The 19,192-nt window shown below is 42.1% G+C and overlaps 1 protein-coding gene across 3 annotated transcripts in view; it reads left to right on the forward strand.

The window, feature by feature from the left end:
• The window catches only part of LOC308307025 (uncharacterized protein), a 154,238-nt gene that overhangs the window by 39,468 nt on the left and 95,578 nt on the right, over positions 1–19,192 (forward strand). For all 3 annotated transcript variants that reach the window (XM_080752114.1, XM_080752113.1, XM_080752115.1), the window contains exon 2: positions 7,388–7,579. In XM_080752114.1, the coding sequence (XP_080608240.1) occupies positions 7,390–7,579 (190 nt within the window). In that variant the 5' untranslated portion in view covers positions 7,388–7,389. The remainder of the gene's footprint in view (positions 1–7,387; positions 7,580–19,192) is intronic.

Genomic DNA, 19,192 nt, shown 5'->3' on the forward strand with positions numbered 1-19,192 from the left:
CACCACTGCTTTTCATTCTACTCAACACTTGTTCACTAAACACTTTCTCAGTCCACGGCCCAGTATCCACGAGTTTCCTATGCCCCATAGTGCATTGCGCAAACGTCTGCACCGAGGTTCCGCCGCCGATTTACAAGCTCACAACGGGTTGCATCTGCGACGCGACGTGAGCTTGTATGTCTGCTGTTAAACCCAGAAGTTTGGTCCTGATAGTCTCCAGTAAACTCCCGCGGAAACTTGTGGATAGAGTACAAGGGCAAACTAGAGGTGTGCATAGTTGGGCTGTGTGGCTCATCGTTCAACTTGACCTTTCACCTTTGTCCACTAAATGGCACCATATGTTAGAGATGACAGATAGCTTTAATGGCTTTGTGTTGTGAACTTGTGATCTGATGATATAGTTTCCCAAACAGTGGGTCGGGACCCATGTTTGCGTCACAGACCACTTTTTATGGGTCACGAGTAAATGTCCACTTTTTTGTATCTTCCACTAAGAAAAAAAAAATATATATACATTATTTCAAAAGATTAAAAAAAGTAAAAAAATAAAATGAAAATCACAACTTTTCATCAATTAAATGAATTCCAACATATTTCAAAAGTATTTAATGAATTGAATAAAATAAATTAAATCATTTCCATATTAACTCATACAGTGCCGCCGGCCACAAGGGGCGCTAGAGTGCCAGAAATGTCTCTATAGACCTTCGCTCAAGCTTCCGTCGACACTGTCCCAAGTGCCTTGGGATTTCACTCCAGCCAATGCTATGGGTGACGAGAGGAGGAAGCTAGCTGACACCTAGCCAAAATGCTAACCCATTTAGGAGCCCGATCTAAAGCTATTTCAGTCGCAAAAAACTTTCTCTTTGGGTCTGGGAACACAATCCGGAGAAAATCCTGTCTAAAGATGTGATTTATTATTGGAGTGGGCGGCCGAGTGTTGGCCTGGACCATGGATGGACGTTTAGACCGGGGCTTCGTTGAGGCCTCCGATTAAATAATTCATTTTATTAAATATCCCGAACTAGTTCGGGATAGGCACCCTGGAATACGTCGCGCCGCCGACAGTATATATTGAGGTTTTTTTGGGGGGCTCTAAACTTTATTTTAAACCATTTTCAATGGAATAAATCGTCGGACCATCTAGCGTCTCTCGTTGGCTAGCGCTGGACGAGCAAGGACCACCCACGTTGCTCCAAGCAGCTCGGGGTAAGTAAAATAGCAAATACAATATTGTATTGGATTGAAATAAAGCCGAACTTGTTCGGGATAGGCACTTATAGGGTTAAGAAAGCATTTAAGAAGTACTTAAAAATAGCCGATCTACGACTACATGAGAGGCGTTGTGAGCTTGTAGATCTGCTATTTTCATTAGTTTGGGTCCTGGGCGAAGGTCTAATTTCTCTTTTGGGTCACCGGCTAAAATGTTTGGAAACCACTGATTATAATGTATTGTATTGATTCATAGCAGACTGAGTGCCGTATGCACACAGACAGCCTCATTTAGGGGTGTGTGATATGGTGAGAAATATCGTTAAGACGATTTATTACCCGGCTTGGTTGAATGCTTGATTCTGATTGGTCAAGCACTGAAATCAGAAAACATTAATATGTGGTCGGACATTGCAGATAAGCTTAAGGCTATGATTCAAGAAATCACTATATAGTGGTAACAGCCTAGCACAGGCATGCACTATTGTACATTCCGTGTTGGTCCGGGGAAAGGGGGTGGGTGGGTTTTCTTTTCCTTTTCTTGTTTTGCTATTGTTTGTGTTTGTCTGTTAATTGCATTTTTCTTTTGATTAATGTTTTACTTTTTCTTGTTCTATTCATATGTATGTCTCTAATTTTATGTTATGGAAAATAAAAATAATTGATAACAAAAAAAAAAATTATAGGTGAATAAGAAAATGGATTCTATTTGATCAGCACTGACTTGTTTTCCCAGGCGACGTGTTGTGGAACACTCCTGCAGTCTGTAAACATGGAAATACTTTGTTTTGTTTTTAGTTTTTGGTCAAATTATTAATTTTATTGAGTAGCCGGGTAATAAGCGGGATAGCATCTCGCTCAGCGGTGATTATCGAGTGATAGGAGCCCTTCAGGTTGATATGCCACCTCCGCGAGATGTTATCCATTACACAATGTCTCCACGATATGCCTTTTTAAAGTTTTTAGAGATATTGTATATTATCGTGATACAATGAGGGATCCTTATAAAAAATCCTGTTGAATTGTTAATACAGAGATTCATTGCAGATTTTCTTTTCTACTGTAAAGCAACTTGAAAAATAACCATAAAAATCAACATGAAAAAGAATCGTGATAAGATTGTGTATCGTGATACCGCTTTGAAAAATATTGTGATATTGTATTTTTTTTTTCATATCACCCACCCCTGTCCTCATTACAGTTAGTTTTACAATCGTTTCTAAACGTACTTCTGTTCTTGTCATGTGAGAACTTGTTCAGAAGAAATGCCAAAGGGGCTATTTTGAGTTTTGAACCATAGTTTAAGGAACTACTGTAGTAGGGATGGATGCTATTCCTGATTCTTGAAGCTGGACAGTCATGCCTAATCTATGCCTGTCATGTCAAATTAATTCAAGTAAGTTGGTGAAAGGAGTGGCATTGACCATGGATGATAGTGCATGCGAGCTTGCGCACACACACACACACACACACACACACACACACACACACACACACACACACACACACACACACACACACACACACACACACACACAGTTATTACATAATCGCCTAATCATCACATAATTGCCTAATCATTATTTTACATAATTGTCAAAATGTTAAAAATGTTACAATTTTGTACAGCAGAAATAGCAGATCTACAAGTTCACAGCGTGATCGGCTAGTATATTACATTTTTATTTAGGTATACTATCATTTAATATCAGTCAGTCATGTCTTTGTATATCGGTATTTGTCATATCTATATTTTTGTTATTTTGTTAACAAACCCTAAAAGGCAATGTTCAATTGAGATCCACACACACACACACACACACACACACACACACACACACACACACACACACACACGCACACGCACCATGTGGGTTTAAATATGGAAAGCGGGGCAGTGTTCCTGACCAGCATGGCTTTGTGGTGGAGGCGGCAGGCAGCAGTCTTCCTGTGACACACCCTGGCATATACACAGGAGAATCATTTGCACCACACAGATACACTGACTAACAGCCATCATGTAATATGTACGCCCGGCCGCTTATAGTTTATTTATAAGCCTCCCTACTGACTTTGTGCATAAGGCCTATTGAGTTTTGACCTGGTTCAGCCGATGACTTACCACTAAGGAGCCCTACTTAGACTGAATTATACCTCCCCATACTGTAGACCACATATCATTAGACTGCTTACACTGTAAACCTTTATTTGTACTGCTGTCTACCTTATTACTGATCGGCTGACTATTTCCCTGGGTGATTGATACCGACTGATGTTAACTAACAGACACATTAACTGAATGTCTCTGTCTGGCTGTCTAACTGAGTGCCTGGCTAAACTAAGTAACAAGTAGAATGACTGATTGACAGCGTGTTTAGAGCCACCTGATTTTACGATAATCTCAAGTTATTATGTCCAATAGAACGCTAGCAGTATAATGGAAAAGATGACTATCAGTTCTCCATGACTAAAGTCAAAGGAAAGATAAGCGGTCCATTCATTTCTCATGGGAGCTGGATAGCTGTGTAGTTAAGAGGTCACCAGCGGTGTGGACAAACGATGAATTATTATACTTCTGCATCTCTTGTGCCTCTTAAATAGTTTCTCAATGAATGCAACAGTCCAGCAGATGGCAGTATGGTGCAGTGTTTGGATTCCTACATAAGCGAGTGGACTAGGAATAATGGCCCTGGCTGTGCAGGTCTGCAGGAGAAAATCAAATCTGGAATTTTAAGAGTTGTATACAAGATATTTTGTGTGTGTTCGTTTAAGTAGTCCTAGATCTTCATTAGCCCACTATTTGTGTGGTGCTTTTTTATGGTGTCTGTCTGTTTGTACAGTATATATACTTTATGTATGTATGCATGTTTGTGTATACTGTAGTGTACGTCCTCTCAAAAGTAGACCAATCACAGCTTTTGCTGCTGTGTGCGTTACGTCATGAAACTGAAGTGCCTCCGGACACAAAACACTGCCAACATTGTAAAGCACTTATTGTTCATTGGTAAGTAGTAATAAGTGGTGTGTCCCAGACAGAGCCGGATCACAACCATGTCATTGTATCATAATACACTTGACAATAATGTTGAACTGAAGTATATTTATAACAATATAATAACAATACAATTTATTTGATAGGACAGTAGACTGACAGGAAATGGGGGGAGAGATGGGGAATGACACACGGCAAAGGTCGTCCGGATCGGGAATCGAACCGGCGACGCCATCAGGCATCAATGCCTATGTGGTATGCGCCTAGACCAGTAGGCCAGCGGGCACCCCAATATAACAATGGCTATTTAAGATTTTATCAAGAGATTTCTGCCTACATTTCTGCTTTGTTCAGTTGACAAAAATTGTGAAAGGAGGCAGGTAGAACAAGATGATATACTACTGTAGTGTAGGACTACAAATATTAATTATTTCCGTAACCATTATTTGACAATTCAACTGGATTTAAAAAATAATAATCAACTGAATCAATTATTCTGATTAACCACTTACGCCCCATTTTATGCTTTGTCTTACAAGTGTGTGTGTGTGTGTGTGTGTGTGTGTGTGTGTGTGTGTGTGTGTGTGTGTGTGTGTGTGTGTGTGTGTGTGTCTGTGTCTGTGTCTGTGTCTGTGTCTGTGTCTGTGTGTGTGTGTGTGTATACTCTTGCAGAATGTGTCCATTGTTTCTAGTACACATCAATTTGGACCATAGTAAAGGCCTAGCACAGACTGTGCCCCCCGTGGTAAACATTGGTATTGAATTTAGTCTATTGCTAGTTAGTTAGCCTCAGAAAACCAGGCGTTTTTTTTTTCTGTCATTATCCCCATCATGTCCGATTCCTCTCTTCTGACCCACCTCTGTCTATTACACACTCGTCCTCTTCTCTCCATCTCTCTCTCTCTCTCTCTTGCCAGACCTTCTGGCACTTCTACTTCTGGCACTAGGCACCTTGTCGCACTAGGCACGCGGTTGCACCAAAGCACCTTGTTTTTGTTGTGTTGTTGTTTGCCCTGTACTGTTCTGATCTTGTTTTTGTTAGTCTTGTTTTGTTTTTTGTTTCTTGTTTTTATGTTCTGAGGACAACGGATGAAATTTAGCTTTAAGCTAACTACGGCTGGTTTACACTAGGATCTTGTATGTTGTATAATGCAATATGTAATCTCTGTGTCCATGAACTGGTACTGTCCTGTCTAAATAAACAAATAAAGTAAAGTAAAGTAAGACCTGTCAGTATGTGGATATGAGGCAAGCCTTATAGTAACACTTTGTCTGTCACCTCCCACTGTGTCACACACTCCGCTGCCACTGCTTCGCTCTCTCTCTCGCTCTCTTCTCTCTCTTCTCTATGTCTCTCTCTTTTTATCATTTTTGCTTTCAGCAGCTAATCTTCATTTAATGCGGAGCAGAGATATATTTTGGGAGGGCTAGTAATCAATACGTTTTAAAGACGTTATTTATTTCAAACATTAATGTTGTCCATACATCATTATTATGTGTGGTAACCTTGAAAATAAATAATCGCCCCCAGATGATGTGCATTTGCCCCAATGCATATAGTACATTCATATATTCATATATATACATTAGTTGAGATGTGATCAAGTTCTCAGAAGGGTTGATTTTGACTGCAAATTTAGATTTAGTTTTAGTCATAGTCTTTTGAATAAAATTCCATTTAGTTTTAGAAATATTTTAGTCATCTGAAATGTTCTAATTTTGTCCAGTTTTAGTCGACTAAATTTCATAAGATCTATTTTCACCATTTTAAATCGTCTTTAAAATGTTAATAAAAAATCACACCCAGTTTGAAGTGAGATGTACCTTTTTATGAGTTCATTTCATTAAACTCGCGGGACGGATATACGATTATACGGACATACATACATACACACAGAGCCAGATGTAGGAGCGGTTCACTCTGCTCAAAAAGGAATGGGTTTGGACTTAAGTCCCCACAGTGACTATGTAACATGTTCTGTAGGTCTTTTAGTTCTACTGGATCTCTTCTCCACTAGTCCCTATCTAACATTTCAGTCTAGTTTTTATTTGTTGACGAAACTGTCAATATATTTTAAAAAAAGGTAGTCGACGAAATCAACACTAGCTCTCAGTCTCTAATACAGGGGTCTTCAACAGGGGGTCCGGGACCCCTAAGGGGTCCTCAGAGTTACTACAGGGGGGCCGCCAAATCTTTGTGTGATATGATCATCTTACAATAAATGTGAGAAATATGTGAGTATGTGAGTATGTGTGCAGCGTATCTCGAGAACCGTTCGTCTCACCAGCCTCAAATTCGGCACGCGTTCGCTGCAGTGGGGAATGCAGTACCCGGCCTCGACCCAACCCGATATGCGGTTTTCCGGAACTGGCGCGAAAGGTTCAGAATCTCCGTATGCGGAGCTGATGTCTGACTTCCGGGTATTCCGGAACCGGCACTGTGTCTGCAACACAGTCAGAGGCACAGACGATACAGAGATCTCCATAATGGGCTTAAAGGGACACAGACAGACAGATACAGAGATCTCCATATACAGGCAAAAAAGGGACACAGACAGACAGATACAGAGATCTCCATATATGGGCATAAAATGGACGAAGACAGACAGATACAGATATCTCCATATATGGGCATAAATGGACACGGGCAAACAGATGGTCAAAACGGGTCCTATGACAACAGGTATAATGGGGTTTGCATTAAAGGGCGGGGCATTCTTTCCCTATTTACATCGTTCCCGAGTAGGCCGTTCCCCGTTGGGCGGCCGAGCTTCTAGTTACTTTTAAATGAACAACTTGAACCCTCACATCCCTATTCTGAGGAGAACTTTAGCCAAAAATAGCCAATCTACAAGCTCTCAACAGCTTGTAGATCGGCTATTTTTGGCAAATAGGTTTGGTGTAGTGATAAAAAAAAAAAGCAGACAAAGTACAGAGTGAAAGGTCAAAGTAAACGATCAACGATTTAAGTGGCTAAATGTCTGAAAAAGAGAAAAACGCATTAACACGAATCCACTTGATTGATGACAGTGCTGTCAAATAAGTCCATGAAAATCTGCAACACAATTCTATACAATATGTACTGGGGGCCGTGGGGGGTCCCTGCTTTATGTCCCTCTCAGCTAAGCGGTCCTTGGCCTGAAAACATTGAAGACCCTGCTAATACCTTGTCTTTGTTTGCAGCCATGGCGGAGTTGGATCTGAGTCTGAGTGACGCGCTGACAGACAGTGCTCCATCACCGGGACCAGAGGGTCTGGTGCAGAGGGACTTCATCGCTCAGCTGGAGGCTGAGCCCTTTGACGACAAGGTGGGAGAGACCGTGGGAAAGACGGACTACATCCCGCTACTGGACAATGACACCGGCACCAGGGCAGGTGAGAGGGGTCTTGGTTGGTGTGTGTGTGAGTGAGAGAGATAGAGAGAGAGAGAGAGAGAGAGAGAGAGAGAGAGAGAGAGAGAGTTAACGTGGAAGGGGTGACTGCAGGGGCGAGCGCGAGGGAGAAAGACACCTATAAAGGATAGAATAAGGGAGATGAACAGAAGGTGTGAGAGAGAGAGAGTTAAACTGAGTCATCCTAATGAGCATGACCTATGAGTCAGTTAATCTCATCAACAACCTCCTGCCTGCCTCTCAGTTTTTCTACAGAGGGACTGGTTGTTGTGGAAACTGTAGGGAAGAAAGACAGAAGAATTGTGAAGTGGAGAACATTACGAGCGTTGAAATTAAGTTATTTTCCTATTTCGGGGGTCGGCAACCTTTTCTGTGCGACACACCTATGGGGAGACTTCAGTCTAACCTGCACATCTCAAGATGAGTAAATACAAATAAACAGATACATATGGTATTCAGGCCCTGTTTTCCTTTGCTGAGCTCTATTATCTGGGGGTTGTACGTTCTATCAACGTGTCATGATCTTTGAATGATGTTAACATCAGATCCCACACTGGTATGTTTGTCCTCACCACTAAGCCCACATCCTCACTTCCAGCAGGTGATTATGCAGTTCATGTGATCGTGCAAGATCGTGCTGTGCTGCAGCTCTGCAAACTGTGTTGAACTCGACAACTCAGCAGGCACGTGCACACATACACATCAAAGGGGGCTTGACCCCCTGCCCTTTTATCCCTAAAATGTGCCCTTTCCAGACCATCAATGCAGTTTTTACTATGGTGAAAGAAACACAAATTGCCTTGTCCAAACTCTCAGTATTCACTTGATTATGCATAGTTCAGTTTGGTATTAAGTAAAAAAAATAGACGACCTCCAAGCTCAGAGCTTGGAGGTCTGTTATCTTTTTTTTTCACAAAAAGGCCCTTTTAGAAATGTCAGCCCCTGCCTCTATAACATTCTCTACACGTCCCTGCAACTCAGTCCAAATCCTGTGAATTCTGCCTCTCTATTGGAGCTTTATCCAGTTCATGGCCACCAAATCTGTCCGGCTTGATTAAGAAAAAGAACATGAGTCCATAATTCTGAAAGTCCTCAAATCTTGTTATGAAGTCAAGACTTGAGCTGGTCTGGTGACTAAGCAAAAAGTGTAGATCGCAATGACGTTTAGATAGATGGCTAGCTTGCCAATTAAATGCCTCAAACATGTCCAAAACTGTTTTCCCTGTACCCTACAGCCAGTCTCACATTGAGTTAATTTATGTGTCCAGTAATGTCTATAAGAAACATTTAGTTTCACAGCCCACTTCTCCTCCTCCCCGAGATCTGGGTAGTATGGCCTTTATCAGCCAGTGAGGATTAGATTAAAGTTGTACCATGTAACTTTTTTTATAAAACAAATCTTAAAATGGTCCTAGCTGTTAAATCGCTAAAGTTTTAGAACCCCCACTCCGTTATTTTCAGCTTCTAAAGCCTTCTCTTTATATGTTTTCTATGATCCCTGCCCGGGACCGGTTTTCGCGGAAAAATTGCGTCATCACACTACCGGCCAATCACAGCGAGGGTTATACACTGCCGGCCAATCACAGCGCAGAACATACACTGCCGGGCTCTCTGGTGGGTTTAGGAAACACGCCTTCAGGAAGTACACTGCAGTGTTTACACTGGAGGAGTCTAGCATGTAACTCTCCAACCGCTGCTCGTAGAAGGACACGGGAGACCTCATTGAAAGCGTCTCGGCGAGGCGAGGCGGACGCGGTGGTCTGACGGCCCGGTCCGCGAGCGAAAAACGGACGAAAAAAGCAAACGCGACCGCGGTTTGCTATACTGCTACAGACCACCAGTTGAGCAACTTACACAGTATAGCTTTAAATTAATGCGACTAACAAACCGCTCCAAAATCTTTGCCACCTTACTGCTGAATGAAGAGGAATATATTTGTACGGTATGTGCATTGAGTCCATTTCATCCTCCTGCCGAATGAAGAGGCATACCGCAGAGGTTTTCTTGGTGTATAGGTATACAGTACAGTATGTCGTTTAATAATTGGATGGTCTATATCCTCTTTGTGTCCCCACCATCTGTTGTCACCCCAAAAGCCTTTGCTTGTCAGCCCCTCCTCAAAATGCCTCATAAACATTGTGGCTATCTTATTCAGTAGTTTGTCAAACAAATTAAAGGGCATTTTACTACGGTACATATATTTTATATTTAATGTTCAACATATGACACTTTGTATCATTTGCATTGCGCCATCGACTAAGGTTGCCGACCCCTGACCTAGTTAACGGAACAAGAAAGAGGAAAGGAGAAAGTGTGTCAGTATTTGTCTTTGTGTGTTTGTATGAGCTCAAAAGACATGCATGCCCTGTCATTTTGCATGTACCATATGCATGTGTATACAACACGTATTTGTGCTTGTGCTGTTACCTGTGTGTATGTGGAGAGAGGTGAATTCTACTTCTCCTCTAGTTAAACAGAACAAAAGTTCAGTGTTATCCCATCATCAATGATTCTATGTTGTAATGAACGTGTAAATCAACGTGCACATCAGCATCTAATCTCACATAGTGCTCCGGCCAAATCTCGCCTCAAGGGTATCATGTTCTCACTCTTATGAAATTACCGCTCCACCGGCATCTAATTAAACCTATGTAATCGATTCCTAAACGGGTACGAGAGGTCGTATTACTGTATGTCACACAGCAACAGCTGGCATTGTCTGCTTAATGCCGTCAGGCCACCATTTTGGGTCTGCAGTTCAGCTTTGTGGCCGCATTAAGCGTATTTGTCTGCAATCAGAGTCATTTTATTGGGCTTTGGACGTTTACATGACGTACCAGGAAGTTGTCTTGTTTTGTGTTCACATGGAGTGTCTTGGAGGGTCAGTGAGCTTGGCCTTAGTCCTGTATGGTGATAAAACCTTTAAAAGCAGCTCATAAAATATTTATTACTTTAAAGGGATATTTCACTTTCAAAAACTTTTGGTCATTTTATTGTCTAATCAGGCATTTGGGAACACCCGGAACAGTTTTTGAATTGCTCGATTCAGTATCTAGATATTTGATATTCACTTTACCCCATTTGCCCTCTTACTATACAAACCCATTGTAACTTCAAACTCCATTTTAACCATGATAGATTCGATGAAAACACAGTCTCTTTTTTCTGGTGACTCCTGAGTCCTGACACCCTCCTAATACGTGAGCAGGCCGTGTTTTGTCGATAACTTTTTTAATTTTTTTTTAATAATGTTTTTTTGGGAAAATGAAAAAAATTTAATACAATAAAAGATGATTAAACATAAATTAAAAGGTTATCGAAAAAACAATAACCTTTATCTTGTGGGGGGCATTGAGCAACTGTCTCTCAGCCTCTTTCAGGACCATACCATACATGTGTGTGTGGGGAAGACAGGCGGCACAGCATTTATCAAATGTGACACAGACAGTGTGTATTACATGTAGTTAGATGTAGACAAACACTGAGGTTTTTATGGTCGCTCGTTTGTCAGCGGCGAGTGGTTGTCAGTGTGTTTGGTGATGGTGTCTCATTACTATGTCTCATTTATTTGCGGTCCGTGTGTCTGTGGTGGTATTGAGCATATTGACCAAGCGGAATGTTTTCGTATGTCAGTATTATTTATGAGTCGTGCGTGCATACGTGCATGCAATCTGTCCAATGTGTTTATAAGCAGGCTAGCTGCTATAGCTGAGAGCGATAGTAATGTGGTTGTATGTGCGTGTGTGCACAGGCACTACATTGAAGAACGGAGAGAAGAAGGCAAAGGGGGCACAAAAGCCTGGTAAGACGTTTCCCACAATTCCCATCTGTCCACTAGGGCCACCCGCGCTCATCCTCATCCACCAATCGCAGTCTTTCATTCTTATTTTATTTGTGTATGTGTGTGTGTGTGTGTTCAGTATTATTTTCAGATCAGTGATTCAATGAATCTTTTGAACACAGTCAAAAATGTACAATTGAGGAGTTTGCTATGTATTGACCCTCCCAGGAAGATCCTCTACACAATTCTCTCGCTTAATAAAAATACTTATGATGCATAATAATCTGCTTATAATTAAGGCAGCAAAAACGAATCGATTAAATCGATAAAAATTAAATGTACATTAAATGTAGCTTACGGCTACTATGATCCAGCTCTCTTCCCGTAGGCTACTGTTTGTGCGACCACGGCGCACATCACAACAAAGTTGTGGTCGCTTCCACAATGCACAATGGCCGTGTCCAGCGCAACACCGCCTCACGAACACCCCAAAACATCTAAAAGCTGGGAGCAAAGACCACCGCAATATAAGGTATCTTTCCAATTGCTTGAATCGCTTCACTTTGGTCGTGCTGGTGAGGCGAACGTTGCCTCACTTGGGATTTTCCAACTGGAGCAAAGTAGTACTATACAGTCGAGACAGAACGCTTTCGCATCGTCTTGCCAAATCGTGTCTTTGCATTTACTTTGTAATAGTGACACTCAAACACATCTCGTTGTGGGAACGCACCTTTAGAGTGTGAAACTGGACTGTTATAGTTTCACATTGCAGCTGTGTGAAGTGTGTAAAGTTAAACCTTGAATGAATTATCTTACAAAAAGACATTATCATAAACCCAGTCAACGTAGATTGCGTCTTAGTCCATTTAATTAAATAGATTACACTGTAACTCGGTTTGCGTGCCCTTCTTATCGTTGACTCCACATTGTGAATGGAGTGTTAAACTGTAAGGCCACTGTAATCAGATTGAAGCAGCTTCAGTAAGTGTAATACTGCAGGGAGAAATGGTAATTAACTGGAGGGAGGAGAAGCTGTATTAATTAATTACCTCCTAATGAACAGACCCTCCCTCCTGCCCTCGATGAGTCAGCTCATAGGGTAATAGACTGTGAATGGAGCTACTTTTTGGGCAGTATGTGTGTGGAGTCATGCAGTACTGTCTGTGTGTGTGTGTGTGTGTGTGTGTGTGTGTGTGTGTGTGTGTATGTGTGTGTGTGTGTGTGTGTGTGTGTGTGTGTGTGTGTGTGTGTGTGTGTGTGTGTGTGTGTGTGTGTGTGTGTGTGGGGGTGGGGGTGGGTGGGTGGGTGTACGCGTGCGCGTTTGTACACTTCCTCATCCTATATTCAGTGTGTGTAAATCGTAGTTCCTCATCCTATATTCATTATTCCTCTTCCACTTTTTCTGCCATCAACATCAACACACAGTCTCTGATTCTCATCTCTTCTGGGTACCGTGGGTGCATGTCATGGCAGAGAGGGTTTTTGCATGGGGAAGAGACACATTTCAACAGGGCACCGCATACCGTTCACAAACTTACTGCTGTACAGCATGGCTCGAGTCAGAATAGCATACCAGATCACTTTATGAGCTGTAGCCACAGTCTCCTTCCTGAATCGAAAGTGAATAGGATCAATGCGACAGCCCAAAGTAATACACGCATGGCATGAAGTGTGCGCTAGCAGAAGGCTTCACACAGTTAGCATGCTGATGTTCTCCCGCCAGCCTGCTGCTCAGCGTGGTGTAGCTACAGCACGGAGCAGGTGTTAAAGGATGGCAGCAGGGGTGCAAATCTTTGTCCTCTCATTCCTGTTCAGTGCTGCATGTCAGCCATTGTTCCTGGACCGGTGAGAGCGGGCGCTTTGACGTATCGCCATGTGGGATTGTAGAATATGCTTGTCGTTATTGTTAGAGCAGTTGTCTGCCACACGTGTGCACCTTTTGTGTATGGCTCATTAAGATGATCTGGTGGGAGTAATGCACTGGAATCAGTTGTCTGTGATCGCTGGCATGGGAACTGCACGGCCATCTGTCCGTCTGGCTGCCTGTCTGCCTGTAGCATGGCACAGTTACCATGGTTACACTGTGTGTGTGTGTGTGTGTGTGTGTGTGTGTGTGTGTGTGTGTGTGTGTGTGTGTGTGTGTGTGTGTGTGTGTGTGTGTGTGTGTGTGTGTGTGTGTGTGTGTGTGTGTGTGTGTGTGTGTGTGTGTGTGATAAATGGACATGATTTACCCCTTTCTTTCCACCCATTTTAGGCGTTAGGCCAAATTGCCAATTCATCTTCCCTCACACATTTCTGTCTTGCCACTGCTACAGTAATGTGCCCTACTGGCTCACCTGACACTGAGGATCCCCCACTGGGACGACATACTGTAGTGCCTCCGTTCTACACTTTAGAAATGTGCAGCCAGATACCCTCTATACACTTACACTTTATGTTGGTTTGTTTACTGTTGAGAGAGAAAACATTGTTACACATTAAGTTGATCATCTGGGGACCCCCCAAAATAATTTGGTGACCCCTCTGGGGTTGAGAACCACTGATATACTGTAGCTGCTCAGCCAAGCTGGTTGCACTGTGGTGGATTCTAAGCCGTACGGTACTGACTACTAGAATATCTTATATAGTCATGTGAAACTTGTAAACTTATACTCATACTTCCTGGTTTATTTTTGCCCCCCTTTTAGGATAGTTAGGGTATTTTTGGGGCTGGGCAGCCAGACAACGCTCCTGTAGTGCTAGGTCATCTTTAGTAGACAAAGCATCTGGCCTCATGCAGATGATGCACTACATTCATCAGTGCTGTACACCACACCCTGGGGACAGGATGCTCCACGTACAAGTAGTAACTGGGTCGCACAATTGAGAGCGTAAGCTGGATACTGGAAGTGTAGATCCTGTATGTGTGTGTGTGTGTGTGTGTGTGTGTGTGTGTGTGTGTTGAGCTGCTGCATGAATCCTTTGTTGCATGACGCTACTGCATGGTAAAGCAAAATATATTTGAATGGTATAGCGTTTTTAAATAATTGACCTTTCTCAAAGTGCACTTGATTCATGTTTAACACTTGACACTTCAACAGCTTTGCCTCTAGATAAGATGAATCAAGCACTTCTCCCACCGGTGAAGTGGCTCATGTGTTGTAGCATGTTTTACAAGGACTTGAGTTGACACTTCAACACTTTCAACCTGTCGTCTCTATTTTGGGCATGTCATGATAGGCGAAAATACCAGATCTTCAAGTTTCGATTTGTTTTGTGAGCTTGTAGACCTGCTATTATTGCCGCATGACACCATCATATGATGAAGTATAAAAAAGGGTTAAAGTGGTTTATACACGGTGTGTGTGTTGTGGTGTTATGGCTTTACTAATCTGCTGTCTCCCTTTTCTTCCTTTCTCTCTGTCCTTCCCCTTCCCCCTCTCTTTCTTATCTCTCAATTAATATCTCCCTCTCTCTCGATGGTTGCTTTATTTGTATATTTTCCCTTATTTTTTGTTTTATTTCTCTCCTCTCCTTCTTCAATACTATTCTCCTTCATTTGGCTTTTCTCATGTTTGGTTTCTCTACATCTTCCTCTCCTCTCCTCCACTCTTCTCCTTTTCTCCTCTCCTCCTCTCTTCTCCAATCCCATGCTTCAGAGGACTAGACCCCGCCTCCATCGCCATGCCGACTGTCAATCAGCTGTGCTTCAGCTTTTCTGCACCTTTTCCTCTTCCCTGTTTCACTCACACACGCACACACAATCTCGTTGTGAGGACCGGCAAATGTCCTCACTTTGTCTATTTTTTTCCAATTCTACTATGCGTGTGAGTCCTCAGTATGTCACAAAAACGAGAGCACAAACACACACACACACACACACACACACACACACACACACACACACACACACACACACACCCTATATCATCCTGACTTTGGGAAGTGATCACGTGCTGTTCCTCCCCCAGTCACCTGTTGTTGCTACTCTGTTTAAACTATCTGCATAACATTTTGTTTTCACTCACATTAACAGAAGAAAATGTAGAAGTTTAGTAGCTCCGTTTTCATTATTTCTGTCTGTGGCCCCACTATTGCACTATGGTTGTGTCCTCACACTTTAAGGCAAGCACAAGTAAACACTCGGATCAAACATGCGCACACAGTCTGCAAAATGTCTAGGGGATGAGGGGAGTAACACACTCACACACAGCACTAAACTTGAGTTACCTCGGTAGCGCCAAAGTATACTGTGTATAACACATAAACAAATTCTCTTACAAATAGAAGTAAGTCACTATTATGACTAATGGATGATGGACAGACAACCCTGCTGAATGGGTGGCCCTGTCTGTACTCTTCCCCAGGTTTTAACAGCCAAGCCCTGTTCAGTTGATTGAACACTAGTTCAACAGGAAAACAGTAACACACATTTGCACGCATGCACACACACACACACACACACACACACACACACACACACACACACACACACACACACACACACACACACACACACACACACACACACACACACACTCTCTCTCTCTCTCTCTCTCTCTGTCATCGCCACAACCCTGTCTTGAGTGTCTGTCACCGCCGAAAGCCTGATCTGTCAACACCCAACCCAAACTCGAATACAGTACAGTGTGCATACCACTCTGTCATGTCTGTCAAAACCCTTGTTTTACAGCAGGAGTACGTTTTACCACTTAGGAACACTTTGTGAGAGTAGCTCCCCTCAGTCGACCCTGTAACCCCACCCAGCTTACCTTCTGTTAATGGTTTAGATCAGTGTTTCTCAAACTTTCAAATTTCAATGTCTCCCCTTAACTCTGACAGTGTACAAATGGAGCCAAATTAACCCGTTAGGGTTCATTTGGTTCCATTTGTCCACGGTCAGAGTTACAGACTTGTATGGGTCAATTTAGACTGCCCTAAAGGAACCACAGAGTCCCTGGAATCCACTTTGAGAACCACTGGTTTAGATAGAACCTTTCTCTAGCCCGTTCACACGCTTAGAGAGTCACACAGGTATGCTGTAAAAGTTAAGGTATTGACAATCATTGATTTAACTATGTAATTAATGTCCCATATGTTGTTAAACATCTTTTTTAGTTGCATTTCACTGTGCAGCGAAAGTGAGATGATGTTATTCTACCATTTATTCTGCTGTTTCACAGTGCCTCAACTTAAAGCCACCCAACTGATTTTTGAGCCAAATTATTCTTTTCTGTGACAATATAACAAAGCCATGTCTACTTTAGCACTGAAATAACACTTTATTTATTCCGGGGACATTGGATGTAAATCTTTATTTTTCATCTTATATTTCATGTTGATATTATTGTATATTGTAGTAGCCTACATATCAAATAAATTGCAACATTGTGGTTAATTTTCTGCTAGATTTCTCATTTAGATGAATGTATACTCCTTGCTGCGTCAAGCTGTGTCACTAGCTTACGACTAGCTTTGCAGTTTGCACATGGTTTTCAATAGGGAACGCTAGTAGTCCTGGCAAAGAGTTTAAAGGGTAGCTGAACGGCATACTTACGGTATGTTGAAACTATTCATTGCTAATGTGACATCTAGACTCACACAGTCAATGTTTTATTTTTCTCCATGCAGTATGTGCTGCATTCAACAGACGCAATGCATTAGGTTGTGTAATTTTTGAGGCACATATTACCAGGTGGAATTAGGCTTTCTTCTGTTTGCACATCTATGAAAGATTTCTGTCAAGATTAAATGCTACCTGTGTTACCGCACATTCTCGTCAAGGCCAAATTATATATATATATTTTTCTGTGCTTTTTCTATAGACTAGTCTGTCCCTGTGTGTCTGTCTGCACCTTGTACTAATAAAGCTGTTTAACACGCACTTACCTGGTGTTGGGTTTCTCTTTCTGTGCTGAACCTGAACTAAACCTCTCCACTAATCTCTAAACGCTGCTTTACTCGTGCCCTTTCAAGCTTTTATTTTCCATTTTTCCCATTTTAAAAACCTTGCTTTTATAAGAAGAATCCTAGCCTTAGCGGGTGAAGGCGGTGGGTTTGGGCTAAAGCAAGCCCAGAGATCAGAGTGCGCTGCGGTGGAATGGATTTCTGCATTGTTGAGATGGAGGGCTGGCAAAAATAATTTCCATACATAGAAAATACAATTGTTGTTGGCTTTTTTGAAAAGGGGAGCAGAGGAACAGCAGAAGTCTTTGCTTTCTTCACAGGAGTAAAATCTGCCTATAGTAGACAATGAGCCTTCCTTCCTGCCATTACACACTGACTGATGTAAGGGGAGCTCACTTTCTTTAGGTATCTACCATGTGTAGAGAGAGAGAGATTGAGAAGAAGAATCACAAGCCTCTCTCTCTCTCTCTCTCTCTTTCTCTCTCTCTCTCTCTCTCTCTCTCTCTCTCTCTCTCTCTCTCTCTCTCTCTCTCTCTCTCTCTCCCCTCTTGGGGGGATCTATATGGGGCAAAGCTGCCCTACTTAAACTTTCAGCAGCACTGGGGCGGTGAGAAAGAGAGAGAGGGAGGGAGAGAGAGAGAAATACTCAAAGTACAATGTATGTTGTATAACTCTGCCTCAGCACATGTACTTTTCCAGGAAAACGAACAGGGACAATGGAGACACGCGCACGTACACGCACTTCCTTACCCAACGCCCCGAAACATCAGCCCTGCCAGCTGTACCCTTCCACTACCCAGAGAGAAGCAAAGAGAGACCGTAGAGACATAGAGAGGTATAAACTTGATGCCCTTTGTGTATAAGATGCATGTGTAGGAGGAGGTAGTCCTTAGTTCTTGCACACACCATCCTTCTAATCTACATGCTCCATAAAGGAAGGCCTTGGGAAGTTTGTGTGATGTTCAATAAGGATGTGTGCAACTAGTCGACTAGTCTATTAAACAGTTCTGCCCCCTTTGGTTATTTAAATATTATTATTAAGCAGCTCCAAATGGCTTCTTTATCTAACATTTTTTTTATTAAATCCTGACTATTTGCCCTTGTGCACAGTTTTGGCTATTTTGAGTCTTCCTTAGTCGTTGAAATTAGTAACTACTAAGGCTGGTAAATTAATATTCAAATTTTGACTATTCCTCGAATATGGAAAAAAAGTACATTCGAATATAAAAAAAATATAAAAATAAAAATTTGAATTATATGAAGAAAAAAATGTACTAGAGAAACACAACTCTTGGTCACACACACCGTTGTACTAGAGAAGCATAACTGTTGGTCACACATACCGTTGTTCTAGAAAGCATAACCCCTTAGTGTTTCTTCAGGTTAAAATATGATTATATTGGGGTTCGCTCGTCACACACGTTGTATGGTGTAGCTGCTACTGACGTTAGTTTCACCCTCTGTGAGTTACAAACCGCTGCAGAAAATATATCTGCTAATTTGCTAACTTCCCTTGCTTGAAGGAAGAAACTCCATCATATCATTGTGTCCACAGCATTACCAAGCTAAGAACAACTAAATCCACGTTGAATTCATCTCAGGGAAAGTAGCGTTATATTGAAACATGTGATCTGTAGAATAACGTCAACCTAGGAGGTGCTGTGAGACACCTATGGTCACATAATTCTACAGGTAACAGGTTTCAGCGTGACACACTACGCTTGACATTGCTTACTATCTAAACCTCGTTCTGTTGAATGAGTACAGAGCGACAGCATGCGCACTGCTTAGTTAAATAAAAATTGGATACGTTAAATATCTGAGGAATGTTGACAGCCTTAGTAACTACACATGAGACGTCCCCCTATAATGTTGGGGTGAAGGGATAACACTCAAGGTAAAGTCAATAAAAATATAGTCTGACTGATA

This window comes from Nannobrachium achirus (genome assembly GCF_963921795.1).
Source record: "Nannobrachium achirus genome assembly, chromosome: 21".
In the NCBI taxonomy this organism is placed as follows: domain Eukaryota; kingdom Metazoa; phylum Chordata; class Actinopteri; order Myctophiformes; family Myctophidae; genus Nannobrachium; species Nannobrachium achirus.